Raw genomic sequence first — 19,120 nt, 5'->3', positions numbered from 1 at the left:
GGACAGGGATGCATCTCTCCCAGTAAAGGAACACAGCCAAGGCTTGCCAGGAAAGGGACCAGAGAAGCAAATATCCCGACCTTTCTCAGCAACCGTCTCCCCATCCCATACCAGTGCCTGTCATCAGGTGATCTAACTGCAAGCAAAAGGGCAAGCAGGGAATGTTTGAAGATTTCTGTGGCCAGTCTCCTAGGAATGTGAGCACTGTGAGGAAAGCTGGAACATGGATCTGGAGGGACAAATGGAGAATGTCCAGGACAGGAAGAGTCGTGGGAAATGAGTCAGAGAGAGAGGTATGTGGTTTGTAAAACCTGTTTGGCTACATTCAGAGCCCAGCTTTTACACTAAGAGAAATGTGCTCCACTGCAGGATCTTGAGCAGAGGATTGACATGACTCGACTTATATTTTACAAAGAACACTCTGGCCACTCCAGGGAAAGCGACTGTGGGTGAGAGAAGAGCAGGAGTGGAGTCTATTGGCCCTGACTTGGCCCACAGTGGTAGCAGTGGAGGTCGTGAGAAGTGTTCTGATTCTGGCTATATCCGGGTGGATCAGCACGATTTCTGGATGGATTAGATAGAAGATTGTGAGAGATACAGAAACAGCAAGGAAAATTCCAAATGTTTTGGCCTGAATACCTGGAAAGATGGAGTTGTCTTTAACGGAGATAGGAAAGCCTGAGGATGGAGATGACTGAGTGGAGTGGGTTGGTGGGGTGTGGACATATTACATTTGGGTCTATTCAGTACTTCATACTGAAGATACCAAATAAACAGTTAGATACACTAACTTGGAATTCATAAGAATGATAGGGACTTAAAATATAAAGGTGGGTATCATTAACAGAGAAATATATTGCAAATATGAGAAGGAATATGTCACTTCCAAATGGGAAAAACAAAGAAAGCTTCATGGAGGAGGTGACATGTAATTTGCATCTCAAAGGGTGGAATTTTTGACAGCAGAAACAACCGAGGAGAATATTCCAAATGGAAGAGAAACCACTAGTAAAAGTGCTAGAAAAGGAAATTGGAGGAATGTTTCAGGGAGATCAATAGAGTTGGGAGGAGCTGTAAGCTTGGTGTTGGAAGTCAGAGACGAAGATAGAACTAGAACATGGTCCTGTCTTCCAGTTCATGAATGCATTTGTCACTTGTCATTTATTCCACATGCATTTATTGACCACCTACTTGGTCTAGGAGCTATGCTTCTTTGAACATTAATAATAAAAGCATTTATTGGACACAAATTATGCACTCCATGAATAAAAACTTATTTAATCCTTACAATGCTCTATAAGAGCTATACTAACATGATGCCCAGTTTAAAGATAAGGAAACTACGAGTCTGAGTGGTTTGCTCTGGCTCTGTCAGTGGCAGGATTGGAACCCAGGCAGTGTGATCCCAGGGCCTTTGTCCTTACCACTCTGCTCTGCTGCTTTGTCAGAAACACCAAACCAAGCATCTGTGGGAGAGTAGCCTGGCAGCCATCAGAAATGCAGATTAGTTAACCATGGGGGAGATGTTCTCCAGACTTTCTTCTGCGTGGGATGTGAAACATGCCCTCTCCAAGACTCAGCCGAGGAACCTGCAGCAGCAGCTCTAGAAAAGGAGGTGGGGCTGCTGACCGGGGCAGAGGTCACCAACCTGCTCGGTCTGACTCACCCGGAAAAGCCGACTGCTCTTTCCAAAGCACCAGCTCCCCTTTTCTTGGCTTCCACAGCAAACCTGAGGTCAAGGGCAGGCAACCAAAGCCTCACCCTGGAAGGGTAGCTTGAAAGTATCCTTGAACGGTAATATGTCTGCTCTTCCACTCCTCATCTCCTCCAAACCCATTTTAGAGATGAGGAAACTAAAGACCATGGAGGCCTTGTTACTTGCTCTACATTTTCTTGGAAAGTCTGTGACAAATCCTACAATAGAACTCCCCAAATCTCAGGACTTTCATGATCAGTGTGCTTCTACAAAACATGCTAATGTTTGAAAACTAGGTTTCCTAGCAAACAGGCTGGGATAGGATCACATGTGCGTGTGTGTCTGTGTGTGTGTCTGTGTGTGTATCTGTGTGTGTGTGTCTGTGTGTGTCTGTGTGTCTGTGTGTGTGTGTCTGTGTGTCTGTGTGTGTCTGTGTGTGTGTCTGTGTGTGTGTGTGTGTCTGTGTGTGTGCCAAGTTCATGATCCAAGCCCAGGACTGACCCTACCACTCCCAGGGAAGGAATTTCTCCTCAGTTCAGCTTGTCTTTCAGGAAAATTTAGATTGTAGGCATCTGTCCCAGATGCCAGATAGGAAGGAGGAGCCCTCACCATCCAGTGAGTCCTGCTCAGGTGTCTTTCCTGGAGAAACATTCACACCTGTGTAGCAAGAAGCCTGTGCAAGGAAGCCTACAGCAGCATCACAAGAAATAGTGAGAAGTGGAAGGAACTCAAATGCCCATCAACACAGGAGTGATTACCCAGCAGTTAAAAACACCTGCCTCTATGAAGCAGGTATTCACAGAGTCAAGGAAACAACCTTAAGACATATTACACAAAGAAGAAGAAGGGGAAGGAGAAGGCAGAGAAGCAAAAGAAACTGGCAACGCAATGCATACATGATGACCCTTTTTACGGAAATAAAAATTCCCAGTTACGTGTGTGTCTGTGTGTGTATAGAGAAAGAATCACCTCAGCCTGGCGATTTCAATGCATTTATTCTCCCAACAAATGTGCACTGAGTGCCTCTCCATGGAAGCCTGAGGGGAGCCCAGCAGGGCGCAGAGCAAGCAACATCCCTGCCCTCTACTGGCTGGATAAGGGAAGACGGTGAGACGCCGCAAGGGGAAAAGAGACCTTCTTTTTTTAAAAGTACTCTGTGTTTTCCAAAGTTTTCACAATAATTTATTCCTGAATGTGTCATTACAAACGTGTAAATATGTGAATAAACAAAAGAATAAGGTGGAAGGAGAGAAGCGGAAGGAGAAATGCATGGCTAAGTGCAAAGTATCGGAAGTGCTCATGGAAGGGAGGCTGGGGCCTCTCCGTCTAGGCTGTTGTATCACCAGTTCCCCACGCCAAGTACGATGTCCACAGTGTCTTGGAAAGTAGAGGAAGGAAGTCAAGTAATATTATATTTTCTGCAACAAGCACATTCCAATAACTAAACATTCCACATCTCTCATTGCCTCCTAGTGACCTCCATAGAGCACTGCTGGCAGTTTACAGCCCCTGCAGGGTGCTGTCTGCATCATCCTCCGTGAATGTCATTACCTGCAGACATGGTCTCTGCACTGTCTTCTCCCTGATCACACGTCTCTTCCCAGCCCGTGTTCTCTGTAGAGAGCCAGCCGTTTAAAGCTCCCTCCCCCATCCCCCAGCGATTCTTACTTCTTGAAGCTGCATTCTGCTGCCCACAGACTATCCAAGAGCGGATCACAGACAGAGGCACATACCTTCCAACCTGACCCCCACCCTGCCCTTGGACTTGTCTCCTGGTTTGCACAGGAAAATTGACAAAATAAACTATTGGCCGATAGGATAGCAAAAATATTGCCCCTAATTCAGTGCGCTCTTTCGTCTTAATAATAAACTAGATTATTAGATTTGGAGTCAGAGCTCTCCGTTCGAGTTCTGGTTCTGTAAGTTTCAAGATATATTACCTTAGGCATAGTTACTCCTATGTAGAAAAATATTACTATTAAATGTAGAATTAAAAGGCCTACCTCACAGAATAGCTGTGGAGGATTCAAAGAGGCATTTACAAGTGTTTGGGTTTTGTTATTAATTTTGCTGTGTGGGCATGACTGCATCCCATTCTGCTGGTTTCAGGTGCCATCCATGCATCGGGACATTGTGAGGTGAGGAGGAGAAAGAGGTGCCCAGGATAACAGAATGTGCCTAGCACCCACAACAGAGATAAAATCTCCGTTCCAGCCAGGAAGTGTACACAGAAATACCTCCAAGCAAAACCAGATCTGCCTGTCCTCAGAGAGAATCAGAAGGATTCCTTTCGGTTGCCTCAGACCAAGAGCAACCTGGCTGCATTTTTTTGCCTCTTGCTCCTCAACTGGCTGGCATTTTCATTGACTTACATTTTAAAAAGCTATTTACTTAGGAACAAAAAATGAAGTTACATACTCAATTAATTTTAACTTTATGATATTTGGCTTCATTGTCTAATAATGTATTTTTTATTTTATTTTATTTCATTTTTATTTATTTTTTTTTTTTTTTTGAGATGGAGTCTCTGTCATCCAGGCTGGAGCGCAGTGACGTGATCTCGGCTCACTCCAACCTCCGCCTACCAGGTTCAAGGAAGCAATTCTCCTATCTCAGCCTCCCGAGTAGCTGGGACTACAGGTGCATGCCTGCTAATTTTTGTATTTTTAGTAGAGAGGGGGTTTCACCTTATTGGTCAGGCTGGTCTAGAAATCCCAACCTCAGGTGATCCACCAGCCTCAACGTCCCAAAGTGCTGGGATTACAGGCATGAGCCATGAGGCCCAGCCTAATAATCTATTTTAATAATTAAAAAAGAGGTGTCTCTCTCGTTCTTTTTCCTGTGTGTTTTTATTGATAAATTTCAATGCCTTGAACAAATAAAACATTCCTCCTTTTGATTGCTTCCCAATTTCTTACATGATGTAACTTTGAGTCCCTGTACTATTTTGGTCTTGCTCCTCTGAAGACCTTGGCTAAGTCCTACTTAGCCAAGTGGTATCCCCAGATCTGCATCCGGGAGTCCAGGTATGTGGCGTTTAATATACAAGTGGAAGGTACTGGTCCTTACTTGTTTCACTCCCTCTCCTATTTTTGGCCACATCCACATCCACCAGCAAGTCAGGAAATGATCACAGGACCACACTTTGAAAACACACATGGGCCACTAAAACCAACTGCGTTTGCAAATCACTTGGACACATTAACACAACACAGATTCTCAGACCTTGCTCAACCAGTGAATCAGAATCCCTGAAGGTAGGATCACTGGAAATTTTATTCATACTTCCTAGGTTATTCTGATTAGCTGAAATATTGGCAATCACTACCTCAAAGGTTCCTTTCACAAGGATGAGAGATAAGGCATAGAATTTAGGGGTCCTTAATCCCGGAGTTTCCTTTCTTAATCCTCTGAACTTTCTTTAAACTTTCACTGCCAAGCCTGCAGGGGGTAGCATCTGCAGGGCATTTGGACTACAGAGAACATAATCTGCGGTAACCTTTTGGTTCCTCACATCTATGGTGATGACAAATAACCTGGAACTGTACAGAAAGTCCCTGTCCAAAGTCATGGATTCATTGCATCCTTGCACTATGTCTGCAAAGTAGTTGTTGGTCCACCTTTGTGTACGAGAGGAATGTGTTGTCTTAGAGAAGTCAAGGGACATCTCTAAAGCCTTATTTATAATAATTGGCTGTGATAGGGTTTCTCACACATTCCAGGAGGGGAATGGACAGAGAAAGAATTACACATAGTAGCTTCATATTTTAAAACTTACGAGAGAACACACACACACACATACCACAGCATAACCTTTACTCCCATACCTCGCTTCCGCCTTCAGCAACCCTGCCTAATAATAAAGTCCAGGATGCTTCCAACCTACACAGAACCACATTCTTATAGAGGTTATGCAAACAAGTGAAGCAAGCTTGTCATCCACACACTTACATGCACAGTCAGCAAAAGTGAGAGAACCGTTTAAATAGCACAGGCTAGTTCTCAATTCTTAAAGTGCATGTTAATACCGTAGGCTACTACATTTCAAACCTCAAAGTACAAACAAGCTGCCTGAGAATCTCATTAAAATGCAGATTCTGACTCTACAAGACTGGGGTAGGGCCTGAGTTTCTGCATTTTTTAGCAAGCTCCTATGTGACATAATGGCAGCTGGTCCATGGAGCCTATTTTGAGTTCTAAGTCCAGAGTCTGTCACCATCTAGCCTCTGCTATTTCTCTCCCTGGATGCAGGCATGAGATGAGAACAGTGAATTGCTGACCCTTTCCTTTCTTGCCTTTTATTAAGTGAGTATCTCTCCTCATGGAGGGTAATTCTAGAGTTTAAAGACACATAGTGTTCATCCCTGGCCCCTAAACCATCCCTGTTGTTTAATCACATACATAAAGAAAGAGTGATCACTCCATAACTCCAGATTTCTAAGTCATTCCAAGAATTGTCTTAACTAAATGAGATTTTGAGTTCCCATGCATCATATATCACATCACATATGATGTGTGTCTCACATATGCCACACTATCATTGCCTTAGAGCATGAGGAGGGGTTTTTGTGTTTTGTTTTGTTTTAATTTGCTTCACTGTCTTCCAGCAGTTTTCAACCAGGGAAGATTTTTGCCTGCCTGGAGACATTGGGCAATATCTGGAGACAATTCTGATTGTCACAACTGACTACTAGCTTCTAGTGGGTAGAGGCCAGAGATGCTGCTAAATATCCCGCAGTGCACAAGACAAAACCCACAACAATGATGCATCCTGCCCAAAAGATCAATGATGCCATTGCTGAGCAATCCTACTGTCTTGTAGTCAACTCATAATCATCAATATCTTTGGCAACTTACTGAATGCTTTTTAAAGATACTGCCACAAATCTGGGTAAGAAAAATATTATAGACAGCCATTCAGAACAGAAGCCATTGAGGCCTTGCTTTCCATTGGGCAGGAAAGTTTAGTGGTCGAGGGGCCCGAAGACTGGGTTTGAGTGCCAGTTCTCCCACTGACAAGCTGGATGGAATTGGACATGTTTCTCTAGGTCTCTCAGATTTGATTTCCTCAAGCATCAAATGACTACAAGCCCAACAAGAGCAGGGACCAGCTCTGGGGCAGCAAAGTGTACACATTCTCCTGGCACCTAATAAGCACTTGTGTATATATCAATAAAACAAGTGGTGCCTGATTTACAACATAAGTTTTTCAATCTGATGGTGAGTACTACTTTTTAAATCTTGATTAAAGGACTTGAATCTTAGGCATTACTGTTACTAGCTGTGCTTTATCCTGGCAGAGTAGGACTTGGGCTCCAGGATATGTATAGGATCCTGTACTGTACACATAGTATATAGTGGTGGGAAAGACTGAAGGCTCTAGTATAACCTGGTTGAAAATCTTAGCCCCACTACTGCATGAGCTGAGACATTTGACTTACCCTCTCTACACCTCAGTTTCTTCATTTGAAAAATGGGTGTTACAACAATTCTTATCTCACAGGGCTCTTGGAAGAATTAAAATTAAATAAGATAATGTACGCAAAGCCCTTTGCACTGTGCCTGGTACACAGCACACACTCAGTAAAAGAAATCTTTATTACGCTCTTGGCCTCTAGCCCCCAAATCAAGGGCACCTGATTAGTTACCTCTCAAAAGAGAGGCAGAAACAGTGCTGAAACCAGAACCTGGCCCCAGAGACCAAGCTGACCCAGCTCCTTTCTGCTGGATAGAGAGTCAGGAGCTCACCCTCCTCACAAGGGGTTTAGGAATAAACATTCCATGCTCTTCCACATGCCTGTTTTGTCACATTCGGAATGCAGCCCCAGTGATGAGATGCCTAGCATGTTCATTCTGCTACAAGGCCAAAGGACACCAATAAAGGTGTCAAAGCTGAAAACTGTTTGGAAAGCAAAGAAAGAAGTGAGGAAAGGAAAACCGCATCCTTTGATTCAATAATGAATTTTGCATAAAGGGCTCCACATTACAGTGCACCAGAGACCATACGGTCACACACTTCATGTTCCATTTTTTATGAGAAAGAGGAAAATGGGGGGAAATTTTCAAACAGATATTAGGAGAGTATTCAAGAAAGTAAGTTCACACATGTATCTTGATTTAAGCAGGCGGACCCAAGCCATTTATATTTTATAGCATAATAAAAGCTTAGAGTGGAAAAGAAGCATCTAGTCCAATCCCTTCATCTTCCAGATGAGCAAATTGAAGCACCGGGGGATTAGGTAACAAGTTGCGCACCGTCAGCCTTGTAGTGGCTGACTTAGGCAGAAGAGCCATGGGGCTTGTCTTTTTGTCTAATCCCTCCTGACTCTTGGACTGCAGGGCTAGAAGGAAACTTGGAGTTGTTCTTCTCTGGGGACACACTTCTCTCTGGGCTTGTGAAGTTCATTCATTTACTCAAGTAATAGTTACTGCACACTTATTATGTGCCAGATGCCATTCTTGGTACTTGAGCACACAGCAAGCTCTGGACAGAGAACAGAACAGGTGCCCGCTCCTTTTTCACTTTCATTCCAGAAGGCGATGTCAATTAACAAGTGCACAAATAAATTGTACAGCACAACTTCAGATAGCATTCTGTGCTCTGAGGGAAATAAAATAGAGCATTGTAACAGAGAGGTACTGAGGGGAAAAGGACAACTGGGAAAGCCTCTCCAGGAGGCAACATTCACTAGAGCTGAGACCTGAACGATGAGAAGGAGCCAGTCACGTGGAATTCAGAAGGAAGGGGGTTCAGGTCAGAAGGAACAGCACCCGTGAACACCCTAGGCAAGTGTGGGATGTGGTGTGCACAGAAAAGAAGGCTGTGTCTGCAACAGAGTGGGCAAGAGGGCGCTGCTAGGAGGGGAGGTCAGATCGGTGGGCAGAGGCAGGATGCTGAGGTTGCAGGGACTTGCCCTGGAGCCCCTGGAAGGTAGAAACAGGACGAGATCAGAACTGGAGCCTCCAGGCTCATAAGTTTTATGGTTCTGTGCCAGCCATGGTGTGCAGGCTCTTCCGTCCTGGAGACCTTATGCTGAGTCACCAGGTCAGTTATGGGAGGTGCCACACCAGCCCCTGGACACATTGTCCTCACACTCAAAACCTGGCAAGGGACAAGCTCTCAAAGGCCAAAGGAGCCCCCAGGAGCAGAGTGACCAGACGGTATTGAGATGGAGAGTGGCCCCCTCCCTTCCCTTTAGCCACCATGACTCATACAAGCTTAGTAAGTCATGAATCAGTCCTACAAGCGCAGAAGAAGGGTTCAGTAGGGTCTAAGGCTAATTTTAAAATCGTTATTATTAATTTTTAATTATACAAGAACTCATGAATACATTTTCCTGGTTAAAAAATAAATACATAAAATAAAACACGGTCCCTACGGCTAATGTCCCCGTAGACTCCTTTCCAATCCTGTTATCTTGTCATCACCCTCCAACTTCTATCCCATTATTAGTAGTAGTTCGGTGAATAACCTTCCAGACCATTGCTTATTCCATAAAAGGCATCCCTCACCAGACAATAAGTCTGGAATAGTCCAGGTTACTACATAAATATGCACCCCATTTTGCAAATTGCTGTGTAATATTCCTCAGTATGATATGCCACAGCTTATCTCCCTGTGAATTGTAGTTTAGACTGTTCCCAATCTTTTTGTATTACAACAACAAAGTTGAAATAAAATTTCCTTTTGGTACATTTTTGTGAGTGTGTCTCTGCAGTAGATGGAAGACTTTCCTCTTAGATGTAATTCACAAGTGGAAACTAAATCGATCATGGGAATTTCTAAACACTGAGTGGTTGTCTAGAGCCAGGAGACTTGTCTTTATGCTTACTGCCATTGTGGACTCACTGCATGGTTTTACCCAGTTCCCAACTTCTTTGGGACTCTGTACAAGGAGAAACTTAGTTTTGATGAACTCTAAGAACTCTTACAGTTCTTGCCTCCTACAACTTTATGATTCGGGGTACTAAACCTGTGGGGTTCCCTCCCAAGTAGAGGTTTGATTCCCATTCCAAGGTTATAGGGCATTTGCAGGAGGGCATTGCTGTGGGTTGCAACACATCAAGATCACAGTGTTCCACTCCAGGCAGTAGAATGTACTGTACAGGTGTCAATGGGGAAATAGCTAGCACATAGCCACTGACTTCTGCCTTCCCTTTTCCATGTCCTTCCTGGATATGAGGGGATATGATGTCACCTTGTATAAATTCTATATAAATGCCTGAATCTGAACCCATAATTTATAAGGAGATGTAACCATAACCTATTCTGCACAGACTTTAGTTTACAAAGCACACGGTTTCTCATGACGTTCCTTGAACAATCCTGAGATACATTCCATGAAGGGATAATTATAATATATAACAATGTGCAGTGAATATTATTATTCATTACAGCTTAGTAGATTGAAACAAAAGAAAGAATTGATTGCCCAAGGTCACCTAGCTAGGAAATGAGGGCAAACCTGGAGCCCAGATGTTCTGATTCCCAGTTCTTTTCTCTTGCACAGGGCAACAATGGACTTCACTGTTGTGTGGTTGTGAACCCATTTGTAATTATTAATAACCAGAAGAGACATGCATCCTCAGCAGATTCTAAAGGATTTACTGGAAGACCATATTAACAGACAGAATTTAAGTCTTCAAGAGCCAAGGAAATAAAGAGGGAAGAGGACCAAACATTGGGAAGAGGGCATGGGAGTTAATTAACTGAACTCCAAGCTGAAATAAATAAGTCCAGTTGTCTGAAAGGCTCTTAGTCCACAGGTTAATGAAAGACGCTGTTAGGGATTATTTAGCTAGACTGGTCATGGAAGGGAAGGTTCTTCTAGAGCAGAGGCAACTAAGGTAATATCTAGAGGATAACAAGGTTCCAGCTGTGTAAAGAATCAGAAGAGAGGCCGGGCGCGGTGGCTCAAGCCTGTAATCCCAGCACTTTGGGAGGCCGAGACGGGCGGATCACGAGGTCAGGAGATCAAGACCATCCTGGCTAACACGGTGAAACCCCGTCTCTACCAAAAAAGACAAAAAACTAGCCGGGCGAGGTGGCGGGCGCCTGTAGTCCCAGCTACTCGGGAGGCTGAGGCAGGAGAATGGCATAAACCCGGGAGGCGGAGCTTGCAGTGAGCTGAGATCCGGCCACTGCACTCCAGCCTTGGCGACAGAGCGAGACTCCGTCTCAAAAAAAAAAAAAAAAAAAAAAAAATCCGAAGAGAAAACCAGGTATAGGAAGCAGTGAGTACAAGGTTCCCAAGATGAACAAACTCACGGGAAGGTCAGCAAATTTCCTCTGCTGAGGAAGCCAAAGAGGCATAAGGTAGGAGCATGGGATAGAGTGAGCCTTCTCAATGCTTGACCAGGGTAGCCAGTGCTAGAGGAGCTCTGAGGACAGAGTCAAGAAGATAGAACTTAAAGGAATCTTGAGGAAATAACCAGCTTTACTCAAGGGAAACAGAGGAGATGGGTACTACAAGCAGGAGAACTGAAGGCTGGAAAGAAAATCTGGGTCAATAATGAGTAACCCACAAAACCTGGCAACAGACAAGCTTTCAATGGTCAAGGGAGCTCCCAGGCGCAGAGTGAACCCCCTCAATGCTTAATCTGTATAATGGAACAGTAGGATAGAGTGTTCCCTGACATCTTTTTTAGATAGTTCTACCAATAAAATAAAAAACAGCCCAGAGAAGGTCAGTCAAGGGAATGGCAGCGCTGAGTCCAGTTTTCAGATCTCCCAAATTCCTATCCAGAGCTGACTCCACCCCAGCTCCTTCCTTCTGCTGGAAGAGTGACCATCAGGAAGGAGGTTTGGGCTGTGGCCACATGTGAGTGTGAGGCCTCACCAGAATCCTATGGTGGGGTCATCTGCCTGGAGCCCCCCTGGAGCCCATGCTGCAGCCCCCGGCACTCTGATCTCAAAGCCAGTTTCTTTGTTCCCCCCAGAAACTTCCCAAAGATGTTGGGAGCCACTTTGATTTTGGTTTTTTGTTTTTCTTAACATTTCCCCACAAAACAATGTGAGGAACAAGAGGAAAAGCATGGCCCAGTCACAAAGCTATTTCAACCAGAAAAACAGGTCTGAGTCCTATCAATTCCACCTAGATTTCAGAGATCCCCAAGAGAGGAAAGGGGGACAGAAGCTCAGAGAGCTTCATACAAAGCACCACTCCCTGTGGGAATTCTGTTCTGTGTTCAGGGCTTGGGGCTTAGCACAAATCAGTGGTGTCCCTTGGGGAACAAAGGTCCCCACACTAACTGAGAATGTGGTCAGATCTACCAAACTTCAAACTTGGTTCAACCACTCTACGCTTAGAACCAAGAACACTAGAGCGAAAGGAACTGCAGGAATCATCCAGTCTAATCCTTCAACAGCATTTACCATCATATATACAATACCCTAAAGAAAATACTGTATATATTTTCTGTAATTTTCTTTTTATTTAATCACATACTATGAAAACCCTCCCCCACAATTATACATAGATCTTTCTCATGTTGTTACCCATAACATATTATTTTTCAAAACTAAGAAAAGAAGTAGTCACCTTTGGTGAGATATTCAGATAGTCTAGGGATGGCAAGTAGAAACTATAGGACTACCAGCACCCTCCCCACCATTTCCACACCTTATAGACTAAAAGGACTTTGTATTCAAGATGAGGGTGAGTGAGCATTTATTTGTAAATGAACAGGAGCAGGATGAGGAGGAGGCAGAGATGCAACTGGACAGGAATGAGGGAAAGGCAACCAGAGAGAAAAGTCAGGGGTCAAGAGTTGCCTTAGTCAATAACAGCAATGGGAGGCAGGGAGCAGAAAAGTGAGGAGGAGAGCTTGAAATGACCCCAGTTAGGGACAGGGAGTCAGGAAAGATGGGAGCTGTTGGTGGTGAAGAAGAGCCCAGTAACGGCAGCCCAGCAACAGCCCCTGAGGTGCCAGGCCATGGTCATGGGTGAAGCTGGCCCCAAAACCTTTCCTTTTTCCCCCTCAGGGAAGTTGAAAGGTTTGTCTCCCAATGATTTTGCCACATGGTTTTTCAACACCCGGAGCCTTTGCCAATTTCCCGGTGAGACCTGTTTATCTCCATTCTGGAGTCTTAATGTTCAAAACAAACTTCCAGACAAAAGGATCCTCTGCTCTGTGGTTCTCAGCTCCATTCTCCTGCAAGGACAGAGTCAACAACCCTGATCCCCTGATGACTTTCACAGCCACGTCCACAGAGAATCCCACCCCCAGCTTCCTCCTGCGTCTTTCCCGCTGCCTCTGATTGTTGTGGACATCCTCAAGGGCAGAGCTTGTATAGCTTATTTTAGCCCCTTTTTTCCTATCCTCATAAACTATGCAGAGAAAATAAGATTGTTCCCCCAGCAGATGTTATTTGAGACTTATAAAGTGGCCCAAGACCCAGTGATCTCTTCTAAGAGGTGAAATCATCGGCATCTAGCTGGATATATTATGAAAAAGAACCCCAGACAAGAAGAATTCAATTAATGTCATTAATTGATGAATAATTAATTCATTAATTCATCAATTAATTTATCAATTACTTAATCATCTGAAAATTTTCAGGCATATTTTCGTGGCCACCACTCTGTGGAAAAGTCCAACAGATTTTCATAAGTAGAAAATGACAGCATTGTCACTGAGGGCAGGTATAAGTGAGGGGTGACACTACTAATTAGTAAGCATCCAGCCTTCATTTGTCATGCATTACACTAAAGCCTTTAATACATACAGCAATCCAAAAGATAGGCACTATGGTTGTACCCTTGTACAGATGAAAACTTTGAGGCTTATAGAGGCCAAGTACCTTCCCCAAAGTGAGACAGCTAGAAAGTGATGAAGCTGAGATTAAAAGTCAGGAAGGCTGGAAACGGCACCTGGGCTCTTCCCCAGGCCACCATCGGGTTTAGCTAATTTATATTTTGCTTAGTTAATTGTCTCCCCACTGTCCCAGAATTGGATTTATGTTTATGAGGTTGGAGTTCTTTATATTTCTTTATTTTTTATTTTTTCTGCCATCATCCATTACCGGGTAGAGCTCTTGTCTGTCCTGTTCTCCACGGTATCCCCAGAAGCCAGCACTGGGCCTACCACAAAGTAGACCCTTGATAAATAATTGCTGAGTGAATGAACTAATGAATGAATATCATGCTTTTATTTGACTATTTCCTATAATTTGAAATTTTCTGAACATTGAGGCTTTGGGTGATAACTAAATATGTTCATGGAATAGAACAGTTAATTTTACATGTCTAATTTATCTGAACTTTCTCCCAGAAAAATGTTTTTCCAAGCCTTAGAACCTAGCAAGTTACCTGCAACTTGGAAATTGAATAAGGAATACCATCTGAAAATGTAGAGGACACATAAAGTGGAATAATTTAAATATTTACTAATCACTTATGTTTTCAAAGCTATTTTAGGCCTGTGCCTTTTTCAATAGCAAAGAGCTGTCTATGAATTACCTGGCGTGCTTGTTTCAAATGCTGAGCAAGGGAGTCCAGGGCCTGGGAATCTGCATTTTGGAGGTATCTCAGGCATTTGTTATCCATACAAAACTTTGAGAATGACCGTGAGGACGTTAGGGCTATTTTTATCTCCACCCCATCAGACAAAATTCTTTTTTAAAAAATTGTTATTATACTTTAAGTCCTAGGGTACATGTGCACAACATACAGGTTTGTTAGGTAGGTATACATGTGCCATGTTGGTTTGCTGCACCCGTCAACTTGTCATTTACATTAGGTATTTCTCCTAACGCTATCCCTCCCCTAGCCCCCCCATCCCCCAACAGGCCCCAGTGTGTGATGTTCCCCTCCCTGTGTTCATGTGTTCTCATTGTTCAACTCCCACTTAGGAGTGACAACATGTGGACAAAATTCTTAACAAGCTATCAAATATGTTTCAAATCCATTGATCCTTAGGTTTATCTAAAGATTCTTTAATCCTGATCACCTCTCGAGGTCATGAGCCATATCCATTTTTTCCTCCCTGCGTGAGGTAGAAACATTGTATTTATCTAAAAGCATTGTATTTACCTTTCCCCGATTTTAATAGAGCAGCTATCTAATCTTACACTGACATCCCAGACTCTAGTGCACTGAGCCACTCTCACACAGGATCAAGCTAGAAGTTAGAAGATCTGGTCCGGTTCCGCCACAAGATGCTGTGTGTCCTAGGCCACGTTGCCCAGCCTCTCTGACCCCCTGTTTCCTTGTCTAAGCTGGGGCTGTGAGTGTTCACAGCCTTTTGAGTCTGCACATGCTCTAATTGGAGCCATGCTATAGAGGAGGATCGTGTACCCTCTCAGTCTTGTTTTTCAGCACTCAAAAGTCACACTTCTATGATCATGAATTAGGTTCAGAAAGTGACAGAGTAAGTAGTCACAGGAATGTCAAGAGCCCTACCCCACTGAATCAACTGTGACCAAAAAACTTTGGAATATAAACTTCTACAATACACACCTATAAGATATAATTAAAAAAAAACAAAAAACCTGGGGGAAGAGTTAGTTGGCCATACAAAAACTAGGGTGGACCTGTGAGGCCACATACCTGCTGTTCTCCTCAGATGGGGAAGTGTTTCAGGGTGGAGCGCCTAGGCAATCTACTCTTAGGACTGTGTAATATTAAACCCAGAAAATGTCTGGGTTGATCTGTCAACAAATATTCATTGGTAGCTACTATATGGCAGGCCCTGTTCTAGGTATTGGGGGCCTGTAGTGAACCCTACGGACAGATCCATTCTTTCGTGGAGCTAACATTCTCGTGGGGAAGAGAGGTAATAAACAATTCTAATGATGAATCAGTGATAGGGGATAAAGGGAATCAGTGAGGGAAGAGGGGATATAAATGCTGGGAGGCTGAAGGAGCCCCTTACGTATCATCCACTTGTGCAGACGCCATATTCACAGTTGAGAAAGATGAGGCAGCGACGGTAGTGACCGACTTGAGCCTAGACTGCACCAAGCTTGCCAGCAGCAGGGCCGGATGGAAACTGTCTTCCTGCAAAGCCAGGCTTTCCTTCACAGCCCCTTCTAATGATGTTTCTTTTCCTATCATTGTCGAGCCCTTAGACCCCAGGATCGAGGGAGGGAAAACAAGCGCTCAAGCACCCCCTCGTTGGTCCCAGGACACAGGGTCTCGTCCATCCCCCATCACACCCCAGGGCCCAGGCAGAAGCCCGGCGGGGCGGGGCCTCGGACACGCGCCGGTGCGTCCAGCAGGTGGCAGCAGCGAGCGGCCGCGCCCCCCGCGCTGCCAACCCGCGAACCCGCATCATGGATGTCGAGCTCTCCTATTTCGCATTGCTAGCCCTGGAATTCGAGACCCCAGACGAGGACCAGGATTCATGAATCAGTCGCAGGGGCCGGGGCAGGGGCCTCTGGCTCCCGACACTGGCCGAGAGGTGGGTTCCGGGGCGGGTCGCTGCTCCTTGAGGCCGGGCGGGGACGCGCTGCCCCCGCCCTGCCTCCCTGTGGTCCACACCCCCTTTGGGCTCCGGAGCCTCTGGGCAGGAATAGTCCGGGGTGCGCGCGAGCAGGCGCTGGCAACCCCACTTCTGCCCGGGATTCCGATCTGAGGAGCAGGAGGACCGGGGCGCCGGTGTCCTGCCGCCTCTTCCTCCTTGCTCTCACCTGCGCCTATTAGTCCACGCGCCTTCAAGGCCAGGGGCTACAGCCCAGACAGAGAGGGGACAGCAGAGGAGAGAGAGCACCTGAGGATACAGAGCTGGCACTGGACTGCCTTTTCACCCCCCAGGTGATGAGTGAGGTTCGAAGAACGGAAGATTTAAAAAGCAGCCGGGGCCTCCGTATTGAATGAAAGACCCAGTGCAAAGACATCACCATGAACACGAGCAGTAAGTGGATCCTCCTCTCCTTTGCCATGGGAACAGGGGTGGGGGCGGGAGGTGAGGGAGCCTGCGCTCGGGCTGCCTGGAAAGAGGAAGGAAGCCTGGCATCTCTGGACACATGACCCCCAGGCTCCTTTTTGGTGCTTTCCGTTCTCCTTGGCAGAGGGATAGCTTCATGACTCTGGTTTTTCGTGATAATTTTGCCAATATTTTATCAGCGGCGCCGGTCGCCTCTGCTGGGAAGGCTGCTTGTCTTCCTTCTAGCACTGCCTGGGAAGGCCTAGGAAGCAGTGTGTGGCCATTGTCTGACTGTGGGGGCTCTGAGGAGACCTCCCTGCACACATCTGGAAGGCACTGCCTGTCCCAGAGGTGGGAAGAGCAGGGAAGCTGGCCTGTGGGCAGGCGGGAGGGTAGGTGGGTGTGGGCAGGCAGTGGGCTGGGAAACCGCAGTTTGATAAACAAATCATCACCAGGCCACCTTTGGGTCTGGAGATTGTGAAAGATCCAGCTCCGGAGTGCCTGCAGCCCGGTGGGCCCAGGCACTGGTTTCTCTATGTACTTGCAGGCTGGTTAGTTATCCTTGAGAACAAGAGGACAGGAACAACCCTTTGGCCAAGGGCTCTAACATGCCAGAGGCAACAACTGCTTGCAGAGCCAGGACCAGATATTTTGCTGCCAGGTAGGGCCTCAGCTACTGAGAATGCAGTCCGAAATTCAAGAAGGCATAGTCTATTTCTCTTCAATGTAGCGCTGCGACCTGGGAGGGCATGTCTCGGTTCCAGACTCACTCTCCCGCCCTCTTGTCAGCTTGGCCTGTCTAGGTTATTCCAGCATCGCATGGGGCTGTTGAACCAGAGAACCCCTACAAACAGTCACTTTCCTGGGTCTATGACTTCGTTATCAGTCCCCTCTCTGCATCTCAGACTGCTCTTCTGTATGATGAGAGAGGTTGAATTAGAAAGCCTTCTAATCGGCTAGGCACCGTGGCAGGTGCCTGTAATCCCAGCAGTTTGGGAGGCAGAGGCAGGTGGATCACAAGGTCAGGAGTTGGAGACCAGCCTGACCAACATGGTGAAACCCTGTCTCTACTAAAAATACAAAAATTAGCCAGGCGTGGTGGCATGGACCTGTAATCCCAGCTACTCAAGAGGCTGAGGCAGGAGAATTGCTTGAACCTGGGAGGCAGAGGTTGCAGTGAGCTGAGATCGTGCCACTGCACTCCAGCCTGGGCAACAGAGTGAGACTCTGTCTCAAATAATAATAATAATAATAAAAGAAAGGTTTCTAATCTAAGAATCTACAAGTTTTTTTTCTTAAAAAGCTAGAGCTGAGCAACAAGGCCAGAACTATCAAGACCTTATTGAAGCTGTATCCAGCCAAAACCTATTTCTTCACACACTCCACCCCGCCCCCACCTCCATTTCAAGACTGTTGGCATAGAAGAGAAAAAAACAACAACAAAGCAAAAACTACTGAGATGAAAATTAAATATATTTATTTACTACATATTTGTATGATTCATCTCTCTGCTGTCTTCCTTTGTGTATTGCATATCTATGCTTAGCTAGCAAGTGTGGCTGGACTCTCTCTGCCTCTTACAGCCAAAGAATTTTGCCTTTTGATTTTGACAGGCTGGAATGGTGTTTTGGCTTCATACCAGGCTCAGGAAAAGAGGAAAATCCTGCAGCCCCTATCAGCTAGTGGGTCACATGTTTGCATTTGCATGTTTTCAGGCAAATAAAGATGTGAGTTGCCTGTCACTTCTCACTATCTCTAGGGGGAAAAAAATGTATTTATGAGAGTCCTTTCCCACTAAGTGGCAGAAGAGAAAGATGGCTCATCTATTTTTCAAGGAACTATGAAGAGAAACCGGCAACTGACTCTGCCCTTTTCTCTCTCTGGAATGCTAAGGAACTCTTGTCCTATTAGTAATACTGAGTATTCCTGAAAGAAGAAAACAGAGACTGTCCTTCTGAAAGCAAGAAAGCAAGAGAGAGAGAGAAAGAGAGAGAGAGAGAGAGAAAAAGGAAGGAAGGAAGGAAGGAAGGAAGGAAGGAAGGAAGGAAGGAAGGAAGGAAGGAAGGAAGGAAGGAAGGAAGGAAAACAAGCACCAATAGAGTTGAATACTGACTGGCAAAAATGCCACTACTTTTTATAAGCAGGGAGAGTGTGTGTATTTTGCAGTAGTGGAAAATGAACAGAGGAGAATGACTCAGCAGCCCCGGAAGCCCCCAGGGTTCCCCCTAAGAGGAAATGCTTCTCTAAACAGACACCTGGGGGACACAGCAAGTGCAGAACTTTGGGGGCTGAACTCCATCATCATGGAGGTACCTCCCAAACCCAAGAGGCTGCAAATACAGAGAGTAGACATCAGACCTCACAAGAAAAGGAGTAACAGAGTCATAGGGTGGCATGGATAGGGCATTGGCAGGGGGTCCTGGGGTGACCTGACCAAGCAAAAATCTCCCCTTTGAGATGTGAAATTCTTACTTGATCCTCATGCCTGATACTATCCCTAATAGAAGCTCTTGCTTAGTTTTTCTTTCACTTCTATTTATTTACTCCTCATTCTCC

At 45.4% G+C, this 19,120-nt stretch overlaps 1 protein-coding gene across 3 annotated transcripts in view; it reads left to right on the top strand.

Moving 5' to 3' along the window:
• Positions 1-15,935: 15,935 nt before the first annotated feature.
• Positions 15,936-19,120, top strand: part of LOC105466891 (actin binding LIM protein family member 3) — a 119,990-nt gene continuing 116,805 nt past the window's right edge. For 2 of the 3 annotated variants that reach the window (XR_011624583.1, XM_011716051.3), the window contains exons 1-2: positions 15,936-16,099; positions 16,453-16,552. Coding sequence is in view for 1 of the 3 variants with exons in the window: in XM_011716051.3 (XP_011714353.1) it covers positions 16,540-16,552 (13 nt within the window). In the remaining 2 variants the exon portion in view is untranslated. The remainder of the gene's footprint in view (positions 16,100-16,452; positions 16,553-19,120) is intronic. The other variant, XR_011624584.1, reaches the window with a different exon arrangement.

This window comes from Macaca nemestrina, chromosome 6 (assembly GCF_043159975.1).
Source record: "Macaca nemestrina isolate mMacNem1 chromosome 6, mMacNem.hap1, whole genome shotgun sequence".
In the NCBI taxonomy this organism is placed as follows: Eukaryota; Metazoa; Chordata; class Mammalia; order Primates; family Cercopithecidae; genus Macaca; species Macaca nemestrina.
The sequence above is the reverse complement of the archived record's forward strand: the minus strand, read 5'-3'. Positions and strand labels throughout refer to the sequence as shown.